The sequence below is a fragment of the Saccopteryx bilineata genome, chromosome 1, assembly GCF_036850765.1.
Source record: "Saccopteryx bilineata isolate mSacBil1 chromosome 1, mSacBil1_pri_phased_curated, whole genome shotgun sequence".
Lineage (NCBI taxonomy): Eukaryota > Metazoa > Chordata > Mammalia > Chiroptera > Emballonuridae > Saccopteryx > Saccopteryx bilineata.
Genome location: NC_089490.1, coordinates 325632067 through 325658374, shown reverse-complemented (window position 1 = coordinate 325658374; position 26308 = coordinate 325632067). Strand labels below are relative to the sequence as shown.

At 43.7% G+C, this 26308-nt stretch overlaps 1 protein-coding gene and 1 pseudogene across 5 annotated transcripts in view; both read left to right on the top strand.

Annotated features, from left to right (window-relative positions):
• The window catches only part of AMOTL1 (angiomotin like 1), a 171741-nt gene that overhangs the window by 22581 nt on the left and 122852 nt on the right, over positions 1-26308 (top strand). The window contains exons 3-4 of one of the 5 annotated variants that reach the window (XM_066248257.1): positions 11375-11587; positions 25511-25561. In XM_066248257.1, coding sequence (XP_066104354.1) covers positions 11425-11587; positions 25511-25561 — 214 coding nt within the window. In that variant the 5' untranslated portion in view covers positions 11375-11424. Of the gene's footprint in view, positions 1-11374; positions 11588-25510; positions 25562-26308 lie in introns of those variants that run through there. The other 4 variants (XM_066248284.1, XM_066248276.1, XM_066248266.1 and 1 more) reach the window with 4 other exon arrangements.
• Positions 6020-6566, top strand: LOC136320508 (histone deacetylase complex subunit SAP18 pseudogene; annotated as a pseudogene).

Genomic DNA, 26308 nt, shown 5'->3' with positions numbered 1-26308 from the left:
CGAGGTCGCCAGCTTGAGCGCGGGCTCATCTGGTTTGAGCAAAACAAAATTCACCAGCTTGGACGCAAGGTTGCTGGCTTGAGCAAGGGGTTACTTGGTCTGCTGAAGGCCTGTGGTCAAGGCACATATGAGAAAGCAATCAATGAACAACTAAGGTGTTGCAATGCCCAACAACAAAAAAAACTAATGATTGATGCTTCACATCTCTCCATTCCTGTCTGTCTGTCCCTGTCTATCCCTCTCTCTGACTCTCTCTCTGTCTCTGTAAAAAAAAAAAAAAAGTTAATAATGATAGTAAAGAGAACTGCTATTAGCATTTATTGACTTTTATTACTGGCCAGGGTCTATACTAAGTACATTATAGATCTTTGAATTTAATCCTTAAAACAACCCCACAGAAGCATGTACTATGATCCCTATTACAGATCTGTCCCCTGAGTCCTTGCTCTTTATATTGCCTTCCACGTGCTATGTCACCTCCCAAGTCAGGCAGCTCCAAGTTGCAGTTCAATGTGGCATAACAAGTGATATCTATAAGCAAAGTTGCCGAATGATAGCAGTGCTATGCATTGTGCACTGCTGTGACAATTCTCCAGTTGCTCTTTGATACTCACAGACCTCTATTCACCATGGAATACAGGACTTTATGAACCCTATTTTACACAGTAGAAAAACTGAGCTTCAGGGACATGAAATGATTTTTCCTGGGTCACTAAGTTAAGAAATGATCCCAAGCCAGGTGAGAACCTAGTTTCTTATATATGTGTGTATGTCTACACACACACACACACACACACACACATACATACACACACACACACACACACACACATTCTCCACCCTCCTTTTTTTGCTCATCTTTGTATTTTTTGGGCATTGTGCTGCCTGGATGGCACAATATGGCGTCAAATCTTTTGTTATGATTGGTAATTTAACCCTGAGTTATGTGAAGAGTTTGCAGGTACAAACTCATTTGAGTTTCTCAGTTGTAGGTATGCCAGTCTCATTCATTCAACAAACATTGTCTGACCCCAGGTCTGGCCAGGCATTCTGTGGGAAGAAAAGGGTGGATAAGATACAAATTTTCCCTGAGAAGCCCATCTTATAATGGGCACGACAGTTACTTTGTGAAGAGAATATTACTATCCAGTGGAAAAGAGGGGTCTTCATAGAATATAAAAGGTTCTGAGAAGCACAAAGGCGGAAGGAAGTAACTCTGCCTGGGAAAGGCTCATGCTGAAGGAGACTTCTGAACTTGGTCTCAGTGGACTAACTTGGACATGAAAAGCCTGTGTCACTGAGAATTCTGCAAAGAAAAGTGTAATTTTATAACTTCATTAGGTTTCCTAAAAAATATGCTTGTTGCCACAGCTTCTTAGAGAGTTGTAGCATAAATTATTCACTGGAATACTTAAAATATTAATATCAATAAATTCCACAGTAGCTTCACAAATACTCTGCCCAGTTGGATAAGCTAATTTAAAATATCTATTAAAACTGTCCAATTTACAAAGCTGCTACAAATTCTTCAAAACAAATTAAAAACCCAGAATAATCATGTCAGTTTTCTAAACATCAGCCATTTCTGACAGGACTCGAGGCCTCTAGCATTTCATGTCCTGTTATTTACTTAAAGAGGTATTTTCTTTCACCGCGGATACTTATAACACTCCTCGTTTCCAACCAAGCCTAAGAGTTTCATATTGTATGTGCTGCTGAATTTTGTCACTTGACTATAAAGAGCCCAGATGCATATTGTGACATGTTTGGAATATTTGGAGCTGGAAGGAAAAGAACTTTCCAAATTTAGAAATTGAAACTCATCAGAATCAAACCCTTGGGACAGCACAAGAAGAGACTGCCCTCTGTCCCACTGAGTTCCACTAGGTCACTGATCGTTGAAGTTTTCTGTTAGCTGAGAGCAGACTGGACCTAGTACAGTGGACTGAATGTGTGTCTCCTCAAAATTTATGAGCTGAACTCCTAGCTCCCAATGCGATGGTAGTAGGAGGTAGGGCCTTCGGCAGGTAATTAGGTCCTGAGGATGGAGTCCTCATGAATGGGATTAGTGCCTTTATGAAAGGGACCCCAGAGAGCTCTCTGCTTCTCCTTCTTTGATGCTAGGATGCAAGGAGAAGCCAGTAGCCTGCAACAAAAAAAGAGTTCTGGCCAGAACCTGGCCATGCTGGCACCCTAATCCTGGACTTTCCAGCCTTAAGAATTGTGAGAAATAAGTTTCTATGTTTATAGCCACCTGGTCTATGATACTTTGTGATAGCATTCTAAATAGACTAAAATACCTAGAGCCTAGAAAATGTAGAGCTCAGCTAGAAATTCCCATTTGAATCTTAGCAGGAAGTTCCTATCATGTGACCTCTTCCCTCTTGTTCTTTACTTTAGGTGTTTGGCTTGTTTTGGGGTGTGACAAGATATATTTACACCCTCTACTTATAACCAAGATGGAATATTCCTCTGATTTCTGACTCACTGCCGATAAAGGCCCAGACCTGGAAGGTTGGGAGAACATCAGAACTGGGTCAGAGCCCAATATTCCTGAAGGAGTACCCCACCTGCCAGCAGCCCTTGACGAACAGAACAAGGGGCAAGAGGTCCTAGAACAGCTCAGCAGCACTGAGGATTGTTGATGAATATCAATATTTTGTTGAGAATTTAAAATAAATTTCTTTACAGGAATGTTTACAAATATAATAGACTGCCTGGGGAGAAAGTGAGCTCCTTCTCACTGGTAGTATTTAAGTATAAGCTGGGTGGGCATATGGAGGAGTCATGCATAATTCAAAGGTTGGGTCAAAGGCTCTAAGGTCCCTTCCAACTTCCAGATTCTATTATTTGCATATCGTTGGTTTGCATGTACATGCCTCATGCTCACACTCATTACATCGTTGTGTGTGTCCAGATATGTGTCTCCCCCGCAAAGTTGAAAACCCTCTGAAGGAAGGGCAATATTTATCCTTTTATATCCCAAGCATTTAGCACAGTGACTGGTTCATAGGAGACACTAATTAAATATTTATCAAATGAATAAATGAATTCATTTTGTATATCTATATCTTTCTATTTGTGTTTATGTAGGTCTTAATTTATAGCATGAGTTATCAGCAAATGGACTTGTTTGCTGTGGGGGAGTTCATATTCTTTAGAACCTGTGGTTGCTTGAATACCTGAGTGGTGGCATATAGTTTTGTTTTGTTTTGTTTTGTTTTTTTGTATTTTTCTGAAGCTGGAAACCGGGAGGCAGTCAGACAGACTCCCGCATGCGCCCGACCTGGATCCACCTGGTACGCCCACCAGGGGGCGATGCTCTACCCATCCCGGGCGTCGCTCTGTCGCGACCAGAGCCACTCTAGCGCCTAGGGCAGAGGCCAAGGAGCCATCCCCAGCGCCCAGGCCATCTTTGCTCCAATAGAGCTTCGGCTGCGGGAGGGGAAGAGAGAGACAGAGAGGGAGGAGAGGGGGAGGGGTGGAGAAGCAGATGAGCGCCTCTCCTGTGTGCCCTGGCCGGGAATCGAACCCGGGACTTCTGCACGCCAGGCTGACGCTCTACCACTGAGCCAACCGGCCAGGGCCGGCATATAGTTTTTGATTCCCCAAATGTGGCACTTCCAGTTAATTAATTCCTTCTCTACAGATGGAGCTATATTTCATGGCAGCCAAGGCATCATCAAAATATGGCCAGGGTTTTTCTGCACTTTGTATTCTTAAATCAAACCCCCATGTCAGAAATGCCACTGGCAGTGTTGATTAGAGGTCAGTGGGTGACTCGGCTGCATTAGGTGGGCAGGAGCATCTTGTGTACTTTCATCCCAAGCTTGGGGAGGGAGGCGGGTGTATGAAGGAGTTCTGGGAGTGTGCTGGGCAGGGGAGCTGGTATGCAAACTGAAGTGGGAGCCTAAGTGAGAGAATCTCAGCAAGTTAGACAGGCTGAGAAGGTCAGAATGAGGTCAGAAAGCAGAGGCAGATGGGGTGTGGTTTTTAGGTGGAGAGATTTCCAAGGAAGCAACGAAGGAAGGTGAGGATGCAATGAGAATACTTTTTAAAGGGGCGTGGTAAACCGAAATATGCTTGTGCCAAACACCATCACTCACATATATTTGTTTGCTCAACAAATATGTATTGAGTGCTTATCTTGTGCCAATCACTGTATAGATGCTAGGGATACAGATAAGTGAGATTGCTGCTCTCAAGTACATAAATAATGGATGACACTCTAGAGACAAATTAACAATCACAGCACAAAGTGATACATGCAGTAATGGGGTAAGCACAGGAAAGTCTGAGGGCAACACAGGACCAAATTTAAGATGAGATATGGATGGTAAGTTGTATTTAGAACTATGAGACAGGAAGAACAATCTTGGCAGAGCCCCAGGAATGGCTGAATATACAAAAGACCGAACAGGAAAGCTTATTGAGGGGTTGCAAATACTTTGCTATTGTTGGGCCTTAGATGTCATGTGAAGTGGTCCAGACTGTCTCCTGGGAATGATCACTGGGGAACAAATTTTTTTCATTTTCCGTTGCATGAGGTTTTAGAACTGTTTCTATATACTTCTGCATCGCTGATTCCAAATCTGAAATCCATTTTTTGGTGCATGCTCTCGTTTTTATGCAATTTTAATTTCTTTTTGTTACAGTTAATGGCATGCATTGGTTTTTAAATTGGAGTTAAAGGGCAACGACTCTTGGATTGAACATAACCACAAGGCAATTAATGTTTTACAAACATCACTTTTACATAATTGTAGTTATTTTTAAATGTAAAAAATTATTATCTGATAAAAACTCCCTCTTATTTTGTTTTAAGATTGAATCATGGTTTTTTCAAGTAGGCGTAAATGTAAGAATAGTCCTGACACCTTCTGTTATATATGTGGCTGTTACACACTTCAACGTCAGAGGTGCAATATTTCATCATTTGTGACAAGTGAATATATTGCTTATTTTCAAGTTCCCCTTGGCGATCAAGACAAGAATTGGGCTCCTCATATTGTGCGTCATAATTGTGAGGAAATACTTCATGACTGGACAAATGGAAAACGCAAAGGAATGCCTTTTGGTATTCCCATGGTTTGGCATGAACCTAAGGACCACAGCAGTGACTGTTATTTCTGTCTGAACCATTAAAAGGGCATCGGCAAGAAAAAACAGCATATGATCGCATATCCTAATACTCTTTCAGCAATACGACCTATCCCACACTCTGAGACACTCCCAGTTCCAGTTTTCAATGGTTTTATTTCTTCTAAGGACAAAGAAAGTGAACTTGGTGATCAAGTGTATTTTGATAAGATACACGAGGAAATGGTTGTAGAATCTGAAGGGTCTTCTTCTGATGCCAAGCAGTCATTAACCCCTCAGCAGTTTAGCCAACCTGAATTGAATGACTTAGTAAGAATGACATAAAAATTGTTCTCAACTTTCTGAAGTATGAAGAGCATAACTGGATCATTTGTGTGGATCTTAAAATGGTAAATTTCCTGCTAGGACAGCAGAGAGGTTTCACGAAGTATCCTTTCTTTCTGTGTTTGTGGGACAGCCGAGCTCAGGAGAAACACTGGACACAGAAGGAGTGGCCGAAGCATGAAGCTCTGGAAGTAGGGATGCAAAATATTGTGAATGAACCTGTAGTTAATCGAGACAGGATCATTTTCCCCCACTTCACATTCAAACTTGGCTTAATGAAGCAGTTTGTTCAGGCTTTGAATAGAGAAACTGAATGCTTTCAACATTTTATTTCTGCTTTTCCGGCCTTGTCTTTTGAGAAGATAAAGGCAGGTGTATTCGATGGACCTCAAATTCAAACCCTCATATGTGACAAAGAATTTGCCAGGAAGATGAATAAGGAGGAGAAAGCAGCATGGCAGTCTTTTATGGCAGTTACAAAGAACTTCCTTGGCAACAAAAGAGCAGTAAACCATGAACTATGGTTCAAAGGATGCTGTTGTCTTTCCGTGACATTGGATATAACATGAGCCTTAAGATTCACTTCCTGGTTCACTCGCTTGCTGCCGGGGTTGGAGGTTATAGCGAGGGTCTCGCGCACCAGTGGACTAGTGGAGAAAGATGGCTGTGGAGTCTCGTGTCACCCAGGAGGAAATTAAGAAGGAGCCGGAGAAACCAATGGACCGGGAAAAGATGTGCCCGCTGCTGCTGTGCGTCTTCACCACCAACAACGGGCGCCATCACTGCATGGACAAGTTCTCCCAGGGGAACGTGCCGTCCAGCGAACTGCAGATCTACACCTGGATGGATGCAACCTTGAAAGAACTGACTAGTTTAGTAAAAGAAGTCTACCCAGAAGCTAGAAAGAAAGGCACACACTTTAATTTTGCAATTGTTTTTACGGATATTAAAAGACCTGGCTATCGCGTCAAGGAGATTGGCAGCACCATGTCCGGGAGGAAGGGCACTGATGATTCCATGACCCTGCAGTCACAGAAGTTTCAGATAGGAGATTATCTATCTGGACATAGCCATCACCCCTCCGAATCGGGCACCACCTTCTTCAGGGCGCATGAGGCCATATTAAATTTTATTGACTAAAAAAAAAAAAAAAAAAAAGATTCACTTCCTGAACAGTCACCTTGATAAGTTTCCTGAAAATCTTGGAGCTGTTATTGATGAGCAGACTACTGCTAGAGCATCAAACGAGATTGTCCTCAACAAGTACACAAACGCAAGAGCTACAAATGCAAATTTTTGCATGAATAGAATTTAAATAAGTTTTGTGCAGATTTTATGATTAAAATAAGTGTTTGAATATGTTCTATTTCAAAATTGTAGATAAATTCTGATACAATCATATCTTTTAGTGTATTAGTGTTTTTACTGCATTATATAAATTACTATATTTTCACAAAGATGATGCCCAAGAAGACATTTTACTTCATTATGTTAAACTAAATGTTGAAAATTTTACAATAAGATGAAAACCAAAAATCTTGAATTGCAAAAAACCCTGTAGCTTACAGAGAAAAACTAGTGTCAGATTTGAGATCAGCACACCCAAATTAGGTAAGAACAAGTGTTTTTGTGGATGCAACAAAAATTTTGTTCCCCAGTGTTGGAGTATTTTAGTCAAGAAATGATGTAGGTGATCAGATTTGTGCTTTAAAAATATTACTACCACGAAGTGTGGAGAGTGGGTTGGAAGAAAGGGAGACCGAAGCCCCTCTAAAGTCTTTGCAGGATCTCAGTGAGCGATGATGGCGGCTGAACTAAGGCTTAGGCGGTGAGAACAGAGAGAAGCAGATTCACTCTAAAGACATTTGACAGAATGGGAAAAGCTTGGTGATTGGCTGAATGTGAGATGTAATCAATCAATCAAGGATGACAAGGTTCTGGCTCACTATAGAGGCATCTCTGAAAATAGAGGAAGATGTGTGAATTTAAGGAGAGCTCTGGGTGTTGGAGAGCCATAGAGCTAAACCTCCTGAACTTCAATGTTCCAATTGGGTTCACAACGCTATCTCAGGGTAGACAGGTCCCTTGGGGGAACTTAATGTTATCTAATATCTGCCTGAGATCCTTATCCACTGGTTATTATCATTTATTCATCCATTCAATCAACCAGTGTTTATTAAATATCAATTATGTACTTGTGATATTCCAGTATCCCATAAATCCCAGTGTCCAACTATGCAGGTGGCTTAGTTCTTCTCTTTCTCTCTCTGTTACCCCCTTCCTGCTACTTGTTTCTTTTGTTTTTCAGCTTTATTGAGGCATATTTGGCAAATAATATTTTAAGATATTTAAAGTGTACATGGTGATGATTTGATATATGTACACATTGTGAGATGATTCCTCCCACTAGTTAACACATTCACCATCTCATTTATCTGTTTTTTTGTAAAAACTTTTAAGTTCTACTCTTTTAACAAATTTCAGTTATACAATACAGTATCATCAACTGTAGTCACCATGTTCTGCATTAGCTCCTCAGACCTTACTCATCTTATAGCCAACAGTTCATACACCTTTTCCATCCTCTCTGTTTCCTCCATCTCCCTGCCTCTGGCAGCCACTTCTCTACTTTCCGTTTCTATGAGTTTTATTTTTCGAATCTACATATAAGTGATGCCATGTCGTATTTCTCTTTCTTTGTCTACCTTATTTCACTTAACAAAATGTCCTCCAGGTCCATTTATGTTGTCCCAAATAGCAGGATGTCCTTCTTTCTCATGGCTGAACACTGTTCCGGGGTGTGTGTGTGTGTGTGTGTGTAAATATTACCTCTCAACCACTCATCTGTTAACAAGACATTTAAGTTGTTTTCATATTTTAGCTCTGTGGCTAATGCTGTACACACATCTCTTCAAAAAAGTGCTTCTCAAAGTCAAAATTACAACTCTAAGTGGTCAACAGGCTTTTTTCCTCAGGCTATCCCCCTTTATCCTAGGTGCTATTGTTTGAGCTGCCATGTGCTGCTTGCTTTTTTGTTTTGGCTTGGTTTTGAGAAAGAAAAAGAGAGAGACAAAGAGATGAGAAACATCAATTCATAGTAGCATCACTTTAGTTGTTCACTGATTGCTGCTTCTCCTGCGTGCCTAGACCAGGGAGCTCAAGCCAAGCCAGTGTCTCCTTCCTCAAGCCAGCAACCTTGGAATCAAGCTAGTGACCTTGGGCTTTAAGCCAGCAACCATTGGATCATGTTGATGATCCCATGCTCAAGCTGGCGACCCCTCTCTCAAACCGGTGACCTCAGAGTTCGGAACCTGAGACCTCAGCATCCCAGGTCAATGCTCTACCCACTGCGCTACCACTGGTCAGGTGCCATGTGCTGCTTTAGAGAAAAGTATTTCCTCACTTCCTGTTTCCATGGTTGCATTCTCTCTTTAGTATTTTTTTTTCCATACACTTAGTCATTGATAGAGTTTTGACTTGGATAAAGGTTAAAGACATTATAGAAAACCCTAGATGAATTGTTTTATATGGCCAGAAGCCTGGAAAATATCGTCTAGGTTCCAGAGTCTCATGAGCAACTCTGGGTCTTCCTGTGACTGATGATGGTGTTAGAGTTTCAGTAACAGGTGTGTTTGATCAAAGTCTTCCTCAGAATACTTGCATGTGATGCAATTTCATTTCACATTTTGTGTTTGGCTTTCCCAAGCTGAAGTGTGAAATTCAGGTGTCAGAGAAATCAGCAGGGTTTTCAGGTTGAAGTTAATAAAATACTCAGCATGAACCTATGTAGTTCAGATTAATAAAATAAAATGCTTGGATGTGAGAGCCTAACCTCACATATTTAGAAGATACCATCTTGCAAATCTGTTTTCTGGGGTTAGTGGGTGTCTAGGCTACTGGGCCCAGAAGGGTGGGAAATCTACTTTGCAAATCACTCTTTAATTCATCAGTTAAGCTCTATTTTTGTCAAACAAAACTCTCAGGATCTCACTTCTCAAGGATACTGCAAGGATTAATGAAATGGTTTTGAGTGAGCAATCTGTTGTAAATGTTGCTTTTTAAGGATGTAGTATTATTGTTAATGTTATTTCATAACTGATGAAGATAGAAGATGTTAAACAGCTCATTTGATTAAATGATGAGACCAGTGTGATCATGGCCTGAGACTGGATTTCTACTCTAGACATATTTTCACTTCTGCACAGAGAACATGTTCTCTTCCAGTGGCAGACTAGCTCTGGCCTCAGTCAGCCACCTCTCACTGCTGGGCTGAAGTCTCAGTTTGCTAATGGATAAGGAACGCACACTGCTAGGCCCACTGCTGTGGACTGCTGTGAGTGAAGATGTCACCTTTGTGTGGATGAACATGATATTATAAGCTGCAAGTCTTGAAAGACTAAACAGGTCTTTGGCAACATCTAGTTCTAATTTCTTCATTTAAAGTTGAGGAAATTAAGTCCAGAGTGCCAGTGGCTTGCCCAAAGTCACCCAGTCAGTGTCAGAGTCAGGGTTAAAATCTGGATTAATTGAAAAGTGCCATGTTTTCACCATGGTCTTGGGTCATATCTGTTCTGATCCAGGATTCCCTTCTAAAACTTTAGGTGTTTGGATTGAACACAGATTTCTAGTGAGCCAGCACCCAGTGAAGTTCAGTACAGATCCCTGGCCAGATAGCTCTCTTGGTTAAAGCATCGTCCCAATAGGCAAAGGTTGCGAGTTTGATCCCTGGTCAGAGCACACATATAGGAACAGATTGATGTTTCTGTCTGTTTGTCCATCTCCTTCTCCTTTCTTCTCTCTCTAAAAATCAATAAAAAATTAAAAAAGTTCAGTACAATCTTCGGTATCTCCTGGTATTGTACTAGAGACTTTTGGTTGTTTGTTGCCAACTCCCAAGAGTACTCCACTTCTTTAAGTGGATAGCCAAAAAAGCAACAAGTCAGTCCACAGTGTGTGCAGTCAGATGGGCGAGGCAGGAGCCTGCAGGACAACTTCGAAAGGCATTCTGGAGACCAGTCAAGCCAGGTGCTCTGATTACAGCAAATGATAATGGCTGTGCATCTTAATTACGCTGACAGGATTTCTGCCACGAGGATGTTCCATTTGCTGCATTTGCTGATTAGGTCAATCAGTCAAGTTCAATTATTCAGCCACATCCATTTGAGAACCTGCTACACATAGAACTTAAGAAGATCTCTTTCTAACGTGGGTAGAAGTTTGGCCATAAATTGTGATCATCCCAGATATAGTTTGTAGGTAGACTCTCTCTAGGCTGGACTTCGTGGGGGCAGCCAGGGAGGTGTCTTTCTTAGGACGGTGAAGGGCCCTGTGACTTGTGATTTTTTTTAAATCATAATTTTCAAGAGGAAATTCAAAATTAGTCTCCATGGTCCTTCTTGGCCCTGGAATTTTCCTTTAAAGTAATATTTATTATACATTTTTTCAGACTATAAAAAATGCATGTTTATTGTTGAAAATTACAAAGAAAATAAAAGCACTTTTATTTCCAATGCATTGGTAGCTACTTTCAACTTTTTGGCTCAATTTTGTTTCCAGTCTGTTTTCTGGGCATGTATTTATATAATATCTACCTATTTATTTTTATGAAATTGAGACCCCACTGTATTCAATCATTAAATTCTAGGAGTTTACAAAATACACAGAAATAAACAGGAAGTTCCTTGCTCAAAGCCTGGTATGTGGTAGTCGCTCAGTTAACAGTAAACATTTGTTAACTGACAGAGAGAGAAACTATGGTTCCTGGGCTTGAGCAGCCTCATTGGAAGATCTTACACTCGGGCCATGTCCACATCTTGGCAACAATCTTTACATGTTCAAGAAATATAATAAACTAGAAACTGGCTACTTTCCTTCAAGAAAGACCCCCACCTTCTCCAGGGAATATCAATAGTAATTCATTTCCACTTTTTGTGCTCATTTTTTATTTTAGGCTATTTCATTTGATGTAAGAGCTGCACGTACAGGAGACTTGCGGGAAGCATGGACCTCGGTGAGAAATGGCCTCTGGAGGAAGGAAGCTGGTTGTCTCATGCTGGAATTCATCATTTTTCCAACGCCAGAGGCGGTATGGCTGCTTTTGATGTCCCTCACACACGTGGTACTCTTCAACCCCTGACTCACTGTGTCGACCCAGCTGTGTTCAGTATGTGCCCAAGTGCTGTTTGTCGTTTCAAAAGTAGCCAGTAGAGAGGAGAGGGCCTGGATTTGGAGTCAGGCAGACCTGGGTTCAGATCCTAAATAGTCTACTTACAAGCTACGTGGACTTGGAAAAAATCTATCATGTCCTCAGCTCTAACATGAGAGTAAGAATGCCTCCTTTGTGGGGACCTGAGTAATGTTAGCTGTCATTTACTGAGCCCTAACCAGTGGGAAGTTAGTCGTGTGTTTCTGAGCTCCTAATTTGTGTCAGGTATTGTGTTCCTGCTTGTCTCTCCCTCCCCTGCTCTCGTCTCCCCTCCCTCCTCTCTTCTCCGCAGTCCTGCGAGGTTAAGGTTGAGGATAGTGCAACCAGTAGGAACAGCATAGGTCATCTCACCTTTCTTTTCTTTGTCCTAGCATCGGATTAATGTGACTCACCATTAAATGGGGGGGGGGGGGGGTGTTGTTACTGTTGGAGCATAGATGTAAGAACCATAACCCTGACATGGACTGAGGTCCTCTGTCAGGTCTAAGAGTCCCCCCCCCACCCCACCCCCACCCCCGCTTAACTAATGGAGATCTATTTTGGTGGTAGGAGCCATTCTATGATGGGGAGATCAAAGTCCACTGAGATGAACACATTCACATGATGTTTTTAGTAAGGATATGCCTCCCATTTGTTTGTTTATTTATTCACTCAATAAATATTGAGTATCTACTATGTGCCAAGCACTGGGAATACAAGAGAGGGTGAGTAGACACAGAGATCACCGGACTACTCCCTCTGCTGTGCCCCATCTCTGAAACAGGGCAACTAACTCAGCAATGAGCATCTGCTGAGCTTCTGCACTGCAACTGTGGACATCTTTCAGCCTAAACTGCGGCCCACGATGGGAGATCCCTCAAAGTGAAGGCCGATACTCTGTGAGAGGAAGCTTGGAGGCAGTCCAGCTGAAACCAACAGCTGTTCACTCCTGTGCCCTATCCCACTGCCACCCTAGCCACTTTTAAAAAGAGGTTCTTAAGCCAGTATCTCCATGTAGTCCACGGGATAAAGTTGAACCTCCTCAGCTCAGCACATAGCCCTTCCTGATCTGACCTCTGCCTGCCTCTCTAGGTTCATTTCCTGTCACTCATCACTAAGAACAAACCTCTTCTCATCATTGTATTGGCCTACTCCCTCTTCTTGGATCCTTAAGTATTTCAAGCTCCCTCACACCTGTGAGCCTTTGCAAAGGCAGCTCTTGCTATTTGCCTTCTACCTGGTCAGCTCCTGCTCGTCTTTGAAGCATCAGCTTAAGTCATTTATTCTGGGATCTCTTACTGCTGCTGCTGCTGCCACCTACCTACCCCCATCTTGGTCTGAATAAGAGGTCTCCAGGGTGGCCACAAAACTTGAAGATTCCTGTGTCACAGTGCTCACCACACTGTGTTGTGATTTTTTATATTCTAGACAGCCTGTGAGCTCCTTGGGACAGATATCTGGTTTCATTCTTCTTTGCATCCCTCTCACAAGTAGCCTGTCAAATACTTGATGTCTATTTGTTGACTGGTGGCTTGATGAATGTATGAATGAATGAATGAATGAATGAATGAATTAATTAATTAATTAGGGGCAAGACTGCTTCCTCTGAATAGCTCTGCTTTCACTGAGAGCCTTCACGGAAGGTGGCCACTCCAGTGGTTGCGAAACTCCTTCTGGCACCCTTCCTTCCTTCCTTCCTTCCTTCCTTCCTTCCTTCCTTCCTTCCTTCCTCCCTCCCTTCCTTCCTTCCTTCCTTCCTTCCTTCCTTCCTTCCTTCCTGCCTGCCTGCCTGCCTGCCTGCCTGCACATCTATAGCATTTCATTCAGTAGCTTCAGGCTTATTCACTGGAGCTGGAGGCAGAGGAGAGAAAGGAGGAGGTGTGGTTTGTCTGCCAGTGCCTTTGTCACCTGGGAATAGAATCATCCATCATAGCATTTTAGAACTAATCCCTTAGCTCTCTTAGAAGTCTTGGATATCATTGTGACAAAGGGGTGGCTAGAAACTGCTCATGTAATCTGTTCTAATCACTGCCATATCCTTCCATGAGTTCGCCATGTCATATATCTACAATCTTTGGGGGATGGCTGGCTAGTAAGAAGGGCAAAAGATCTGTGCCTAGATCTGCCTAATGGGGAGGCAGTGCTCTCGGGTAAGCAATGAGCTTCTTGGGCTGATGGAGGGGCTTAGCTCTGGTGGGCAACAGATACCAGGATATCTGGCCTTGGTTGAGACAATCAGTCTATAATGTTGGAGGCATCCAATGCAGAGTAGGTAGTATTGCCATGTGTGGGAGAAGCACTATAACAAAGAATTGGTGTGGCTAAAATGTGAAAATCCTTGTGGGCAGTTGGTATTAGGGTGATTCTCAGAGGCAGGGGCTGGGGTTCTGGGAAAGGGCTCAGGTCCTAAAAGGACTAGGTAGAGTGCCAGAATTAGAGGTGAAAAGTTGAGGTAAGATAAGAAAACTCACACTCAGAAGCAAAGTGGAAATCCCACTGTGCCAGACCTAAATCAGAGTTAGACAAAATTAAAAAAAAAAAGCACTTACCAGACATTATGCTAAGCCTTTGTGTATAGCTATAGACTGTCTCGACCCACTCTCACAATAACCTTATTCTCATTTTATGAATGAAGAAACTGAGCCTGAGGAGGCTGATAAACTTGTGCAAGGTCATTCAGTTGCTAAATGGCAAAGTGGGGATTTAAACCTAGATCTAATGCCAAGTTACTGTAGGCTGTTGCCCCTCAGTTCACTTTCCAATATTCCCTACTCTGCCTTCTCAGTTTCAGGCTCTGGTGGTCCAATTACAGCTTTTTATTGCTGGTTATTTTATTGTCACCATAGGAAAAAGAAGTAGCTCTGAGCAGGGTTGGAAAATACATGTGCTGTGGCCATTATTACCCAAGACCCCCTGCCCTCCCCCCAGGCCGCCTCAGCTGACGCACTTGCTCAGGCTGGAGCCACCTGCTTCAGAGCATCTTTCTTGCTACCCCACCCCCTGCTCCCTCCTCTCCCACCACTGAGCAGTACCAGCTGCTCCAGCTCTGAGGCCCAATGTGGGCTAATGGCTTTGACATTTCTAGTGAAGTCCCAGGGAAAGTTCTGGAAGTGTCCAGGCCTTGGGGTTTTTTCTTAGCTTCATGGAACCCTCCAAGAACAGCGTTGTATGCCAGGGAGGCTCAGTTATCCTGGTGAGTCATAGACTCAAGCTGGACCAAATCCACCAACATCTGCTTCTGTGTCATCCTCAGAGCATTGCAGGCTGGCGTGCAGGGGGACAGCCTACAGGAAACAACCTAGGGAGAAGCCGGAAGGCCTGGGGGTGAGATGAAGTTTCTGGAGGAAAGTCCCCCTGCTACTCTTGCTCCCTGCATTCCTAAAAAATGCCCTCAAGGTCTTGGGCCAGTGGTTTTGCAAATTCACTTTAAAGGCCTGGAAGACATTTTCCAAAGGAAATAAATGCAGTGCCTGACACAGAAGACAGAGGGGCCTGTGTTGGGCCTGAGCTCTGTTTCTGATTGTCACACGGCAAACTGATGCGGCTGTGGCTTGGGTTTGCCAGCTGCCACATCATCAGTGTGAGGGCTGGTGCAGATGGGGCGCCCCTCAAGCCCTGCTCAGGGAATCTATAAAACACGCCTCTTGTTACAGATGTGCTCACTCAGCTGTATGGGAATCCTGCTGTCATCCACTCTTCTCAGGGGACACCACCTGCTATAGCTCCTCATTCAGGGAGAGGCAGGAAGTCTGGAAAACATAACCTGGCAGAAGGGGCCAGGGACACCTAGAAAGTCAGTGGTCTGTTCCCTTTATGATTCTAAAGCCAGGAAGGAGCAGGTTTCCCTCTGGTGCCTCTGAAGGTTACGGAGAGTTTTAACACATCTGGGAGGAAGGAAGGAACTTTTCTGAGAGCAGCATGTGTGCCAAGCACTGCCATGGATGTTATTTCATTTTATTCAAATCCTCTTTGACGCCGTGTCAAATAGTTATTATCACCATGTTGCAAAGTGGAAACCAAGTCTTGGAATGTGGCCGGATGACTAAGCCAAGCTGGTCCAGCAAAGGCCAGCAGAGCACATGTTCAAAGTCAGGTCTTCATACCCAGGAGCTATGCTCTGTGCATTTTAATTCTCTGTCAGTGTCAAAGTACACTATTGGGCATTTCCACCTTGATCCATTTATTTATTTATTTATTATTTGTTTGTTTGTTTGTTTATAGCAAGGGTGGGGGACTGACAGGGACAGACAGACAGGAAGGGAAAGAGATGAGAAGCATCAACTCATAGTTGCAGCACCTTAGTTGTTTATTGATTGCTTTCTCATATGTGCCTTGACCGGGGGGTTATAGCTGAGCCATAGACCACTTGCTCAAGCCAGCAACCTTGGGCTTCAAGCCAGAGACCTCTGGGCTCAAGCCAGTGACCATGGGGTCATGTCAATGATCCCATGCTCAAGCCAGTGACTCCAAGCTCAAGCTGTTGAGCCCGTGCTCAAGCTGGATAGGGCCGTGCTCAAGCTGGCGACCTCGGGGTTTTGAACCTGGGTCATCAGCATCCCAGGCCAATGCTCTATTCATTGTACTACCACCTGGTCAGGTCACCTTTCCTTTTTGTCTATTTCTTTTACATAAGGTATGGTAAAAGAATGGATAGAATGGAATCTGTTATCCACGATCTCTGATTGGCTTTTGTTTTTAAACAAATTTTATAAAGATCTGGTTTTGTTTGTTTGCTTGTTTGCAGTGAAGAAGGAAACTTGATTCGGTGCTAAACAGCTCAGTTGTGATAGGGAAGGCTGTGAAACAGCCCAGCTGTGAGGCAGCCCAGCTGTGAGGCAGCCCTGGGCCCAGGCTCCTTCGGGTCAGGCAGCTCCACTCTGCTCCCTCCCCGGTTGCTTTGCACCGCCCTGGTTTGCTCCGTTCTGCTCTGGCCAGACATCTTCAGTATTTCCGCTCAGTCGGGGAAGTGCAGTCCTCAGCCTTTGGTGGAAAGGGAAAAGGCGCTCAAGGTCTGTTCATTCTACAGAGCAGATTACAGTCCCGGCAGGTCTGTAGCCTTGTCAAAGACCCGTGGCAGAACTCGGCTGGAACCCAGGCCGCTGCTTCTTCCTCCAGCACCTACACGACATTATGCTGACTGCAAAGACATTCGCTTCTTGGAAAAACCCTTTTTACTATGAAAGAAGAGCCAAGAAGACTCTATTTGCAGTCCCCAAAAGAAGTGATTCTCTCTCAGGCCTCTGTCCTGAACGATGGGGTGGAAAATGTGAGTTCAGGGGGCTCTCTGCCTCTCAGCAGAAACTCAGATCCATCCTATGGGTTTCTGTTTTTTTAAAGGTTGAGTCATAGATTTCAATTGCCTCAAATGTTTTTTCACTCCATCTTAACACAGGGTAAGATGCATCTGGATTAGAACTTTTCAGAGAATATATTTAACATTTTCACCAAAACAAATCCTTGTCTTCCTGTCAGACTTGATATCATGTCCTCTCTTGACCTGCATTGTTTCTGCTAAAGATAATGATTTTTCTTTTTCAGGTGAGATATAGTTAACTGTTCTTCCTATAGAGCCTGTTTCTTTCTTCTGGAAGTTATAAAGCACTTAAAGCAGTTATCTGAGGCTTGGTTTTTCTTTAAGGGTAGTCAAGCCACTATGTCCCCCACCTTTCAGCAAGTATTATAAAATGTGGGGTTGTGCTAAAAGAGAAGAATACTAAGCCCTAAGAGAAGGAGAACTTTGGCCAATTTAGCCCTGGAGCTAATGCTGTGACCAATTAAGTACAAATTTCCTTTTGACAAAACCTTGTGGGTAGACCTACATTTGTCTTTGGTGTCCTCTGTTGGCTTGTCCTAAGAGAACGCAGATAAGAGCCAGGGTAACAGAAGGGAGTCATGCTGTGTTCGGGCAGCCATGGCCCCCTCTCCCCTCCTACATCAGCCCTGCTCATGCTCCCCAGGGAAGAGAGGGGAGGCGTGGTGAGTGTTGCTTCCGCACTTGCTCTGCTGTTCACTAGTGAGGACCTCCAGGAGACAGGAGGCCACCTGCAGAGAACAGGAGCAAAGGGCAATGCCAGAGAAGAGAGGAAGGCATCGGGAGGGCTCAGCCCACTTCTTTCTGTTTTTCATGCTAGAAATTGGTGACCTTCCAGGGGATGGAGTTGGGAAGGTTATGTACAGATCCTAGTGGCCTCTAGCTACCATTCTAACTTGTTGTTATGGCATTTGTAAAGGGTATTAATAACATACTTTGGCTGAAAAACCCTTTCCCCCATATAGTATTTATCCCTTAACCCATCTGTTGGAAGAAGAAGCTGTATCTGTATGAGACTTATCTTCTCTTTTCTACTGACCATGGACCTGTGTTGCCCTTGAAGACCCAAGAGTCAAAGCAGTTCACAAAGGCTGGCCAGGGCCAGCAACAGGGGTCTTCTCTGTGGTCCTTCCTCCAAGCATAGCCTGCCACCTCTGCAGCAGAGGCCAGCTGGGGGACGATGGCCCTCCCAGACTCCTGTGGGGCAGGGCTTGGCCCACAATGCAGTACCTGCACACTAAGCAGGATATCAGTGACGGGCTTCGTGCAAAGAATGTCTCTTCCACCCCAACAAAGATCTGGCATGTGCCCTTGGCTCTAGAAATGAAGCTAAAAATTCCTTTCATCCTAGAGTGATATCCAATATCACTAACTGACCAAACTTCATTTGCCAAGGAATAAGGGTTCTGATTGAGTTTTCCAGCTAACTGAAGCATAACACTTTAAATGCCTAAATTTTGTTTCACATTGTACTGTCTTCTAAGAGTTGATAAGAATTTTTTTCCTATGGATTTTTGTATACTCTCATTCCGTACTAAACAGAAAATAGTCACACCCCTGCTTATAATTGAAGTTGGGTCCATGTTTCATTTAGAAATGTATTGTCTTTGATTTGGAATCTATAAATAATATAAGTGGTGTTTCAGTTTGGAGATCAAAACTGGGACAGGATGAGAAAGAGGACTTCCATTTTTCAGTTTATAACCATCTGTATACAATGTTTTTTTTTACCTTGAATATACATTATTTGTTATATAATGAAAATTAATTTAGAATTGTATATTGTTATGTAGTATAACAATATATAATTATATATATTATATATAATATATATTTGATATATATATGAATATTAAAGGTCGGGTTTGGGTTCCCAGGCTAACTCCCCAAAATCCATTCAGCTTATGATATAGCAGGGCATAGTAAGAATGAACATTAGACATCAGCACCCTGTGTTATCAGATTCTGTGAAAACTTTGAGTTCCAGAAATATGTCCTCTTTGGTGCTTTCTCTTCGCATGCCCCACTGTCTCATAAATACTGCCCGAGAAATAGGAGGACAGACTCCCTCTCTCTGTCTGCAGGAGCCACGGCAGCAGGAGGCCCACTCTATCCTCCTAGGACAGTTAAAAGAATAACTCCAGCTTGCTATGAGGGAGATAAAAAACATTTATTAGGCATCCCCTGTGTGCCAGGCACTGTGTTTGGTCTGTTTCACACTTTACTTGTGTTGCTTCTCCCAATAATTCAATGAGATAAGTATTATTGTCAGGAAACTGAGGCTCTGAGAGGCTTAATAACATCCCTAAGGTTGCCCCCTAATAATTGACAGAGCTGAGATTCCAACCTAAAAACTTATGCACTGTCCTTTATAATTCAGTGACCCTCCAGCACAACCATTTCTTTATAAGAGACCTACTGAAGTCAAGTGTGGCTAGGTACTTTGGATATTCCCTGAGGTTCAGTAAGGTCCTCTGCCATAGACTCTCTTATTAGAAGGTGAGCGAACTGAGGGCAGGACCCTGTTCTAATCACCTTTGTATCTATAGTCTTGAAATCATGGTAAATTCCTCATACCTGTGTTTTTGATTAACAAGAAATAGTATTGTTTGCTCTGCTTCCTAAAATAGAAAATTGGAATCATATAATTTAGGACAATTTTCAAGAGCAAATATCAAAACAAGAAAAATATTTTTTTTATTAATGTTTGGTTGATTAGAAAATTCCAATAACTAAAGTGCTGTAAGGAAAGTTCTGAGCTTACAAGTCATCCATTTATAGAAGGAACAAAGGGAAGTCCCTTGTGAGTTAGAACAACTGGGCAGCCTCCAGAACCTAATCCCTGGGTGGAACATTCGTCGTGTTCTACCTATAGGGAATTTTTGGTGCCAGCTTCATGGAACCAACTTTCAAGCCAACTCTTTGAACACAGGCTAAAAGTCAGGGACAATATAGCATGGCCCTTAATTTGAAGCTTACTCTGCAGTTATATATATATATATATATATATATATATATATACACACACACACACACACACACACACACACGTATATATATATATACACACACACACACGTATGTATTGAATATATATATAAACAATATATAATTTTATTTGAAGCTTACTCTATGGTTAGTGACTCCTTTCAGTAACTCACAGTTGTTAAAGGAAAGAAAAGAGTCCACTCTCTCAGTTGTGAAATGAGTATGCCATCCAATAATAACTAATATTTCACAATGTGACAGTCTCTCCTCTGGGAGTGGTATGTGGATTAGTTTATTGCACTCTGACCACAACCTTATGAGTTATTATCTCCATTTTTTACAGAAAACTGAGGCTGCCAGAAATTAAATTACTAGCTAACAAAGGAGCTGGTACTTGAGCCAAGACCTGGCTGACCCCAAAGCCCTCTGCAGTCTGTCTCTCTTGGAATGCAAAGGCTAGTTGCCTCACATTATGATGGGAAAATAAAATAAACTGATCCTGCAGAAAGTCTACCTGAGCCCATCCACTCATGGGACCAGTGAGTCAAAAGCTGCTATTAGCACCTAGAACTGCCCATTGGAATTGGCAATGGTAAGGCCAGTCTTGACCTTGATAAGAGCTACTTTGGAAGAGTGGAGATCTAGAAACCTGTGTGTCTAAGAGCAAAAAGAAGAAGTAGATACAGCAAAGGTAGAAAACTTTTTGATGAATTTTGTTCTAAAGGACATCTAAGGATTGAGAATAGTAGCTGGAGAGAGGGCTGAGGTCAAGAAAAAATTTTATTTTTAAGTGTGTGTGTGTGTGTGTGTGTGTGAGAGAGAGAGAGAGAGAGAGAGAGAGAGAGAGAAAGTCAGGAAGGGAGAGAGATGAGAAGCATCAACTTGGAGTTGCATCACTTTAATTGTTCATTGATTGCTTCTCATACATGCTTTGACAGGGGCCGGGGGGCTTTGGCTGAGCCAGTGACCGCTTGCTCAAGCCAGCGACCTTTGGGCTCAAGCCAGCAACCATGGAATCATGTTGATGATTCCACAGTCAAGCCAGCGACCTCAGGGTTTTGAACCTGGGACCCTAGGTCATCCTGGGATGACCCTCTTTCACTGTACCAATCACTGATCAGGCAAGAAAGGACTTTTTTAAAAGATAGAAACTAGCAACATGTCTGTATATTGAGGGAAATGATCTAGAACAGAGGAAAACATTAATTTAGGTCGGAAGGAAGAAAAGTCACATGAGAGGACACAGGATTTGATCCACAGTGGAGAAGCTGGCCTTATGTGGAGTCCAGATGGCTCATCCATAGTAACAGGAGAGCAGGAGAGTAAGCAAACCAGGCAAATGTAGGGTGATTACTGAGCTACACTAGGGCCATTCAAGGTTAGTGGGCATGAGTTGAAAATAAGACCAGGAAGCATGCTGATATGCTTCTCCAATTATGTTTATCTGAGTGCTGGCAGAGAGAAGGCGAAGAATTAGACTTTATTAGGATTATGCTTCATTCAAGGAAATAATACAGTGGGAGAAGGACATGGATATGAGTATGTATATAAAAGAGCCATGATAATAATGAACCTGGAAACTAAGGTGGATATAGAAGGAAAGAAGGTCACAACAAGAGTAAGGAACAGAGGAAAGGTCATGGGAAAAGTAAATTATAGGGGCTGTTAGAGTAAAGGAGACATTGAATTAAGATAACAAAGAGCCTGACTGGTGGTGGCACAGTGAAAACCCTGAGGTCCTCAGCAATGAGTGCAGCTCATCAACATGGGGTTGCTGGCTTGAGTGGGGGATCATCCACATGATCTTACTGCTGCCAGCTTGAGCCCAAAGGTCACTGGCTTGAGCTAGGGGACACTGGCATGGCCCCAGTCATAGCACATATAAGAAGCTCAATGCACAACTAATATGAGAGCAACTACGAGTTGATGCTTCTCACCTTCTCTCTTCCTTCCTGTTTCTCTCTCTCTCACTCTGAGAAAAAAAAAAGGTATTAAAGAGAATAAGCTGGAAAGATAGGAAATGGTGGTTGGAGAGTGGAATGCTTGACATTGAGATTTTAGGATAGTGTCACTATGAGAGCAGAGAGCTGAGACAGTTGGAAGTCAAGGAAGGGAGAGGATGTAGAAGAGTTGAGAGACCAGAGTGTGAGTCCATTAGGTAGACTTAGAAATAAGAATTTTTATGGCAATTGTATTGGAGAAGTTGACAGTGAGCCATATGCCAATACCTTCAAGGAATGAGATAGAATAACCAGAGGTGGGATTAAGGTCGGTTGAGGCCCTGGGTGCAGAAGAAAATATTGGGCCCCTTTAAAAAAAGAGAGAGACAGGGAAAATAAAAATAAATGTTAACTATATTTTTAAATAAATAAAAAATATTATGCACTATTAATGTTAAAATTGTACATATGAAACCAAACTTGGTGTCATTAGAAAAGAATGTAAAGCTGGGGTTTTGTGGAGCCCTTCAGAAGTCGGGGCCCAGGGTGTGCACCTGGTGCGCCCACTGTTAAATCCACCTCTGAGAATAACCCAAGGGTTTGTGGATGGCTGCAGTAAGTAGGGTGATGTGGGTAATGTGGTCTGTTATTTTTAGGGAGAGGCAGGTTTTGATTATATAATGTGTCTGTAAAGTCATGGTGCACTTTTGACTGGTTACAGGAAAGCAACAAAAGATGATAGAAATGTGAAATCTGCATCAAATAAAAGGAAAACTCTCCCAGTTTCATACCTATTCAGTGCAGTTCGATGTGGGCTCACACACAGATGTTTTAGGGCTCCTTAGGTAGCTATCCCATATAGCCTCTACAGACTCGTCACTGACTGATGACCTACCAGAACAGGGTTTCTCCACCAAACTGCTGGTTTCCTTCAACTGCTTATCCCACCGAGTAATGTTATTCCTATGTGGTGGTGCTTCGTTATAAACACACCGATATTCACGTTGCACTTTGGTCATATATTCGAATTTAGCGAGCCACAGAACACACTGAACTTTCCTCTGTACCGTCCACATCTCGACTGGCATGGCCGTGGGCTGCTCCACTGTATACACGGTGTTACATCATCAAATGCGCATGCGCACATGCTGCCACACCATCCTACAGAAACTGGGAGGGTTTTCCTTTTATTTGGTGCAGATTTCACATTTCTGTCGTCTTTTGTTGCTTTTCTGTGACTGGTCAAAAGTGCATCATGACTTTACGGACACACTGTATATAGTAAGAACTTGAAAGAAACAGATAAGAGGCTCATGATATTGGAATTTTTTTTTTTTTAATTTATTGTGTTGACATGGTTTCAAGTGTCTCATTCACTACAACACCCTTTACACACTGCATTGTGCCCCCCCATGCCCTAGGAAACCCTCCCTCGTTTCCCTCTACTTTTCTCCCTGCCCCTCCCTTTTCCCTCTGGCTATCGCTACCCTGCTGGCTGTATACATGTGATATGTATACATGCTTTTGGCTATTTCCTCACCGTCTATGATCCAGTCCCCTCTTCCCTTTTCCCTCTGACAGCTGTCCATCTGTTCCCTGTGATCCTGCTTCTGTTTCTATTTTGATTCTTAGTTTGCTGTTGATGAACCATGAATTACTGGGAACAAATGGGAGGGGGAAGAGTGATGTGTGCAAATATTTACCCAAGCACATTCACTTCTTGAATTTTGGATCTTAGATTGTCAGGAGTGAAAAAAAGAAAATAGAGAGATAGGCTTGGTGGCTGCTTCCCCATGGACGATGCTGGCTAGGGTGGCTTCTTTCTGCTCTCCAAGGTAATTTGTAAAACAAAAGCTGACAGTGGAAAAGTCAGAGATGGCTGAGTGTTTGCAGAATTGGAGCACTCTGGCACAGTTCCAGGGGCCCTTAGGCTGCAGCAGCTGGTGATCTGATCACTTTGAGATTATAGAAGGCCCCCAACAGGTTGCCCAGACTAGTGACTCTGTCAGTCTCCAATGACAAGGACAGAGATGTGAAACCATTTTGCCTGTTTGCTTCCACCTTCCTCTTAACTCTTCCTGCATCTCAGCGGGCTCTCTGGAGCACATCCCAAAAGCTCAGCTCTTCCCAAGCAGGGTAGTCAGTTAGTCCTGGGGAAATACATAATGCAACCTCACCAGTTTATTCAGGCCACTGATCCAGAGAGGGAAATTCCGCAATGGGATATGCATTACTTTATTTATTTATTTATTTATTTATTTATTTATTTATTGTTTTACAGAGACAGAGAGAGAGTCAGAGAGAGGGATAGACAGGGACCTAGAGATGAGAAGCATCAATCATTAGTATTTTGTTGCACATTGCAACACCTTAGTTGTTCATTGATTGCTTTCTCATATGTGCCTTGACTGCGGGCCTTCAGCAGACCGAGTATTCCCTTGCTGAGCCAGCAACCTTGGGTCCAACCAAGCTGGTGAGCTTTTGCTCAAACCAGATGAGCCCATGCTCAAGCTGGCGAGCTCGGGGTCTCGAACCTGGGTCCTAGTCATCCCAGTTCAACGCTTTATCCACTGCGCCACCGCCTGGTCAGGTGGATATGCATTACTTAGGATCTACATCTCTGGCTCTCCAACCATAACCTCCACATTATGTATTTGAAACTGCTCAGCTCTTTATAGTACAAGGAACATTGCTCCGCTTCCCTCAGACAGAGGAACATCCCAGCACAGTGCCTCGCAGTCATCCACAAGTTACTCAACTTCGGAAGCTCAGTTTCCCTGCCTGTGAAATGGGGACATTACTTTCCCTGCTCGAACCAGATGGTGTCTTAAGGGGAAGAAATATTCTTTGGACTCAAGTTAGAATTCAAGTACAGGAATAAGGAGAGAGTAAGGAGCATTTATTTGAAGCTCCTTCTCCCTTGCGGCAAGACATATTCAAGCTCTTAAAAATCCTGTATCTCCCCATGAGAAACACAGAACACATGATTTTCCAAGCATCAGAGTAGGGCAGGCACGATAGAAAAGAGCAGGGAACATTTTTGAACTTGTTATGCTCTAATTTTTAAGAAATGGTCAAAGGGAGTGGGGTGGGGGTGGGAGAGGACACCTTCCAACCAGGAGTTGGGAGGAAGCGCGCGCGCCGCTGCCGAGCGTGACGGCCTCGGTTGCTTAGCAACGGGCAACGGGGATGCGCGCGGGGCTGCAGGACTGGTGGGCGCGGGGAGCTCACCACCACCGCCGCTGCCGCGCTCCCACGGGCCTCCGGGACCCGCGGGGAAACTTTGGGGCTTTCTGACTCTGGGGCGTGGGCGCGAGGCCCGGCAGACGCAGCGATGAGCCCCGCAGGCTAAGGGCAGAGGATGAGGTCGCGGCAGGCGCGCTCGGGAGAGCCGCGGGGCCGCACCTGCGGAAAGTTGGCGCGCACCTGCTTGCCCCTGGAGACGCTCGGTCCCTGGCGAATTGCCCCCGCAGTTTCTTTGGCAATTTCTTATCTCCCGCGGATCAGGCGTCCCGAATCCCTTGTGGCCCGGGTTTCACGGGTTCTGATCGCTGAGAGAGAGAAACCGCGCTTTTCTTAGGGACCTGCGGAGTAACTGATGCTTGACGATTTGCCTTGAATGGTTGCGATTCTATTTTTGTTTTGTTTCTCTTCTTCCTCCAGACAGTGAGTTTGTGGAAGTCTCTCCTGCGCCCTACAGCCCGGAGGAGTTAGGTAAGTCTGCCTCATTGATTTCCTTCTTGAAAACCACGATTGGGGGCGGGAAACTCCGAGACGAAATCAGTGGGAGGGACTGAGGGAGAGGGCCAGGGGACACTTCCCGGGTTGCATGGTCCCTTTGAGGCGAGAATTGACTTTTTCTCGGAGCGTGTGGCCTGCGTGGTGGGGATAGTGTTGTATGTGTTCTGGGGGAAGGCGGGGCAGAGGGCGGGGGTCCATGTCAGTGGTGCTGCTCTGCGGAGCGCAGCACAGCAAACTACCCTACCTGGGGCCTCTGTAAGCATCCAGACTCATCCTGGCTGGAAGGATGTGGCGGGGCCGGCTCTGCCTAGTCACTTACTTTGCACGAGGCGGACATCGTGTGGGTAGTCCTTCACCTGAATTTAATGAAGTCGAAGACCAAAAACGGCGATGCAGTATTTAAATTCCAGGACCTGGGAGCTGCATCCCTTCCTGGTTTCTAGTCCTCATTTAGCCTGTAGGTGTCTGGAAATAGGGCATTTTATCCTCCTATGCCTGCCCTTATAAGTGGAGATTTGTGATGGATGAACCACCACACTTGTCAAAGACAGACTTCCTAATTTAAAGTAAGGAAATGTACATTGTCAGGATCCAAATATTTCTGCCACCCAGTCTCATTTGGTGGCTGAGTGGTTGTGTTCTTTTTCTTCTTCCTTTTCTCATTCTCATTTAGTTGAGCTGCTAACAACATGGGCTGTCAAGTCTGTCCTTTTTGTTCTC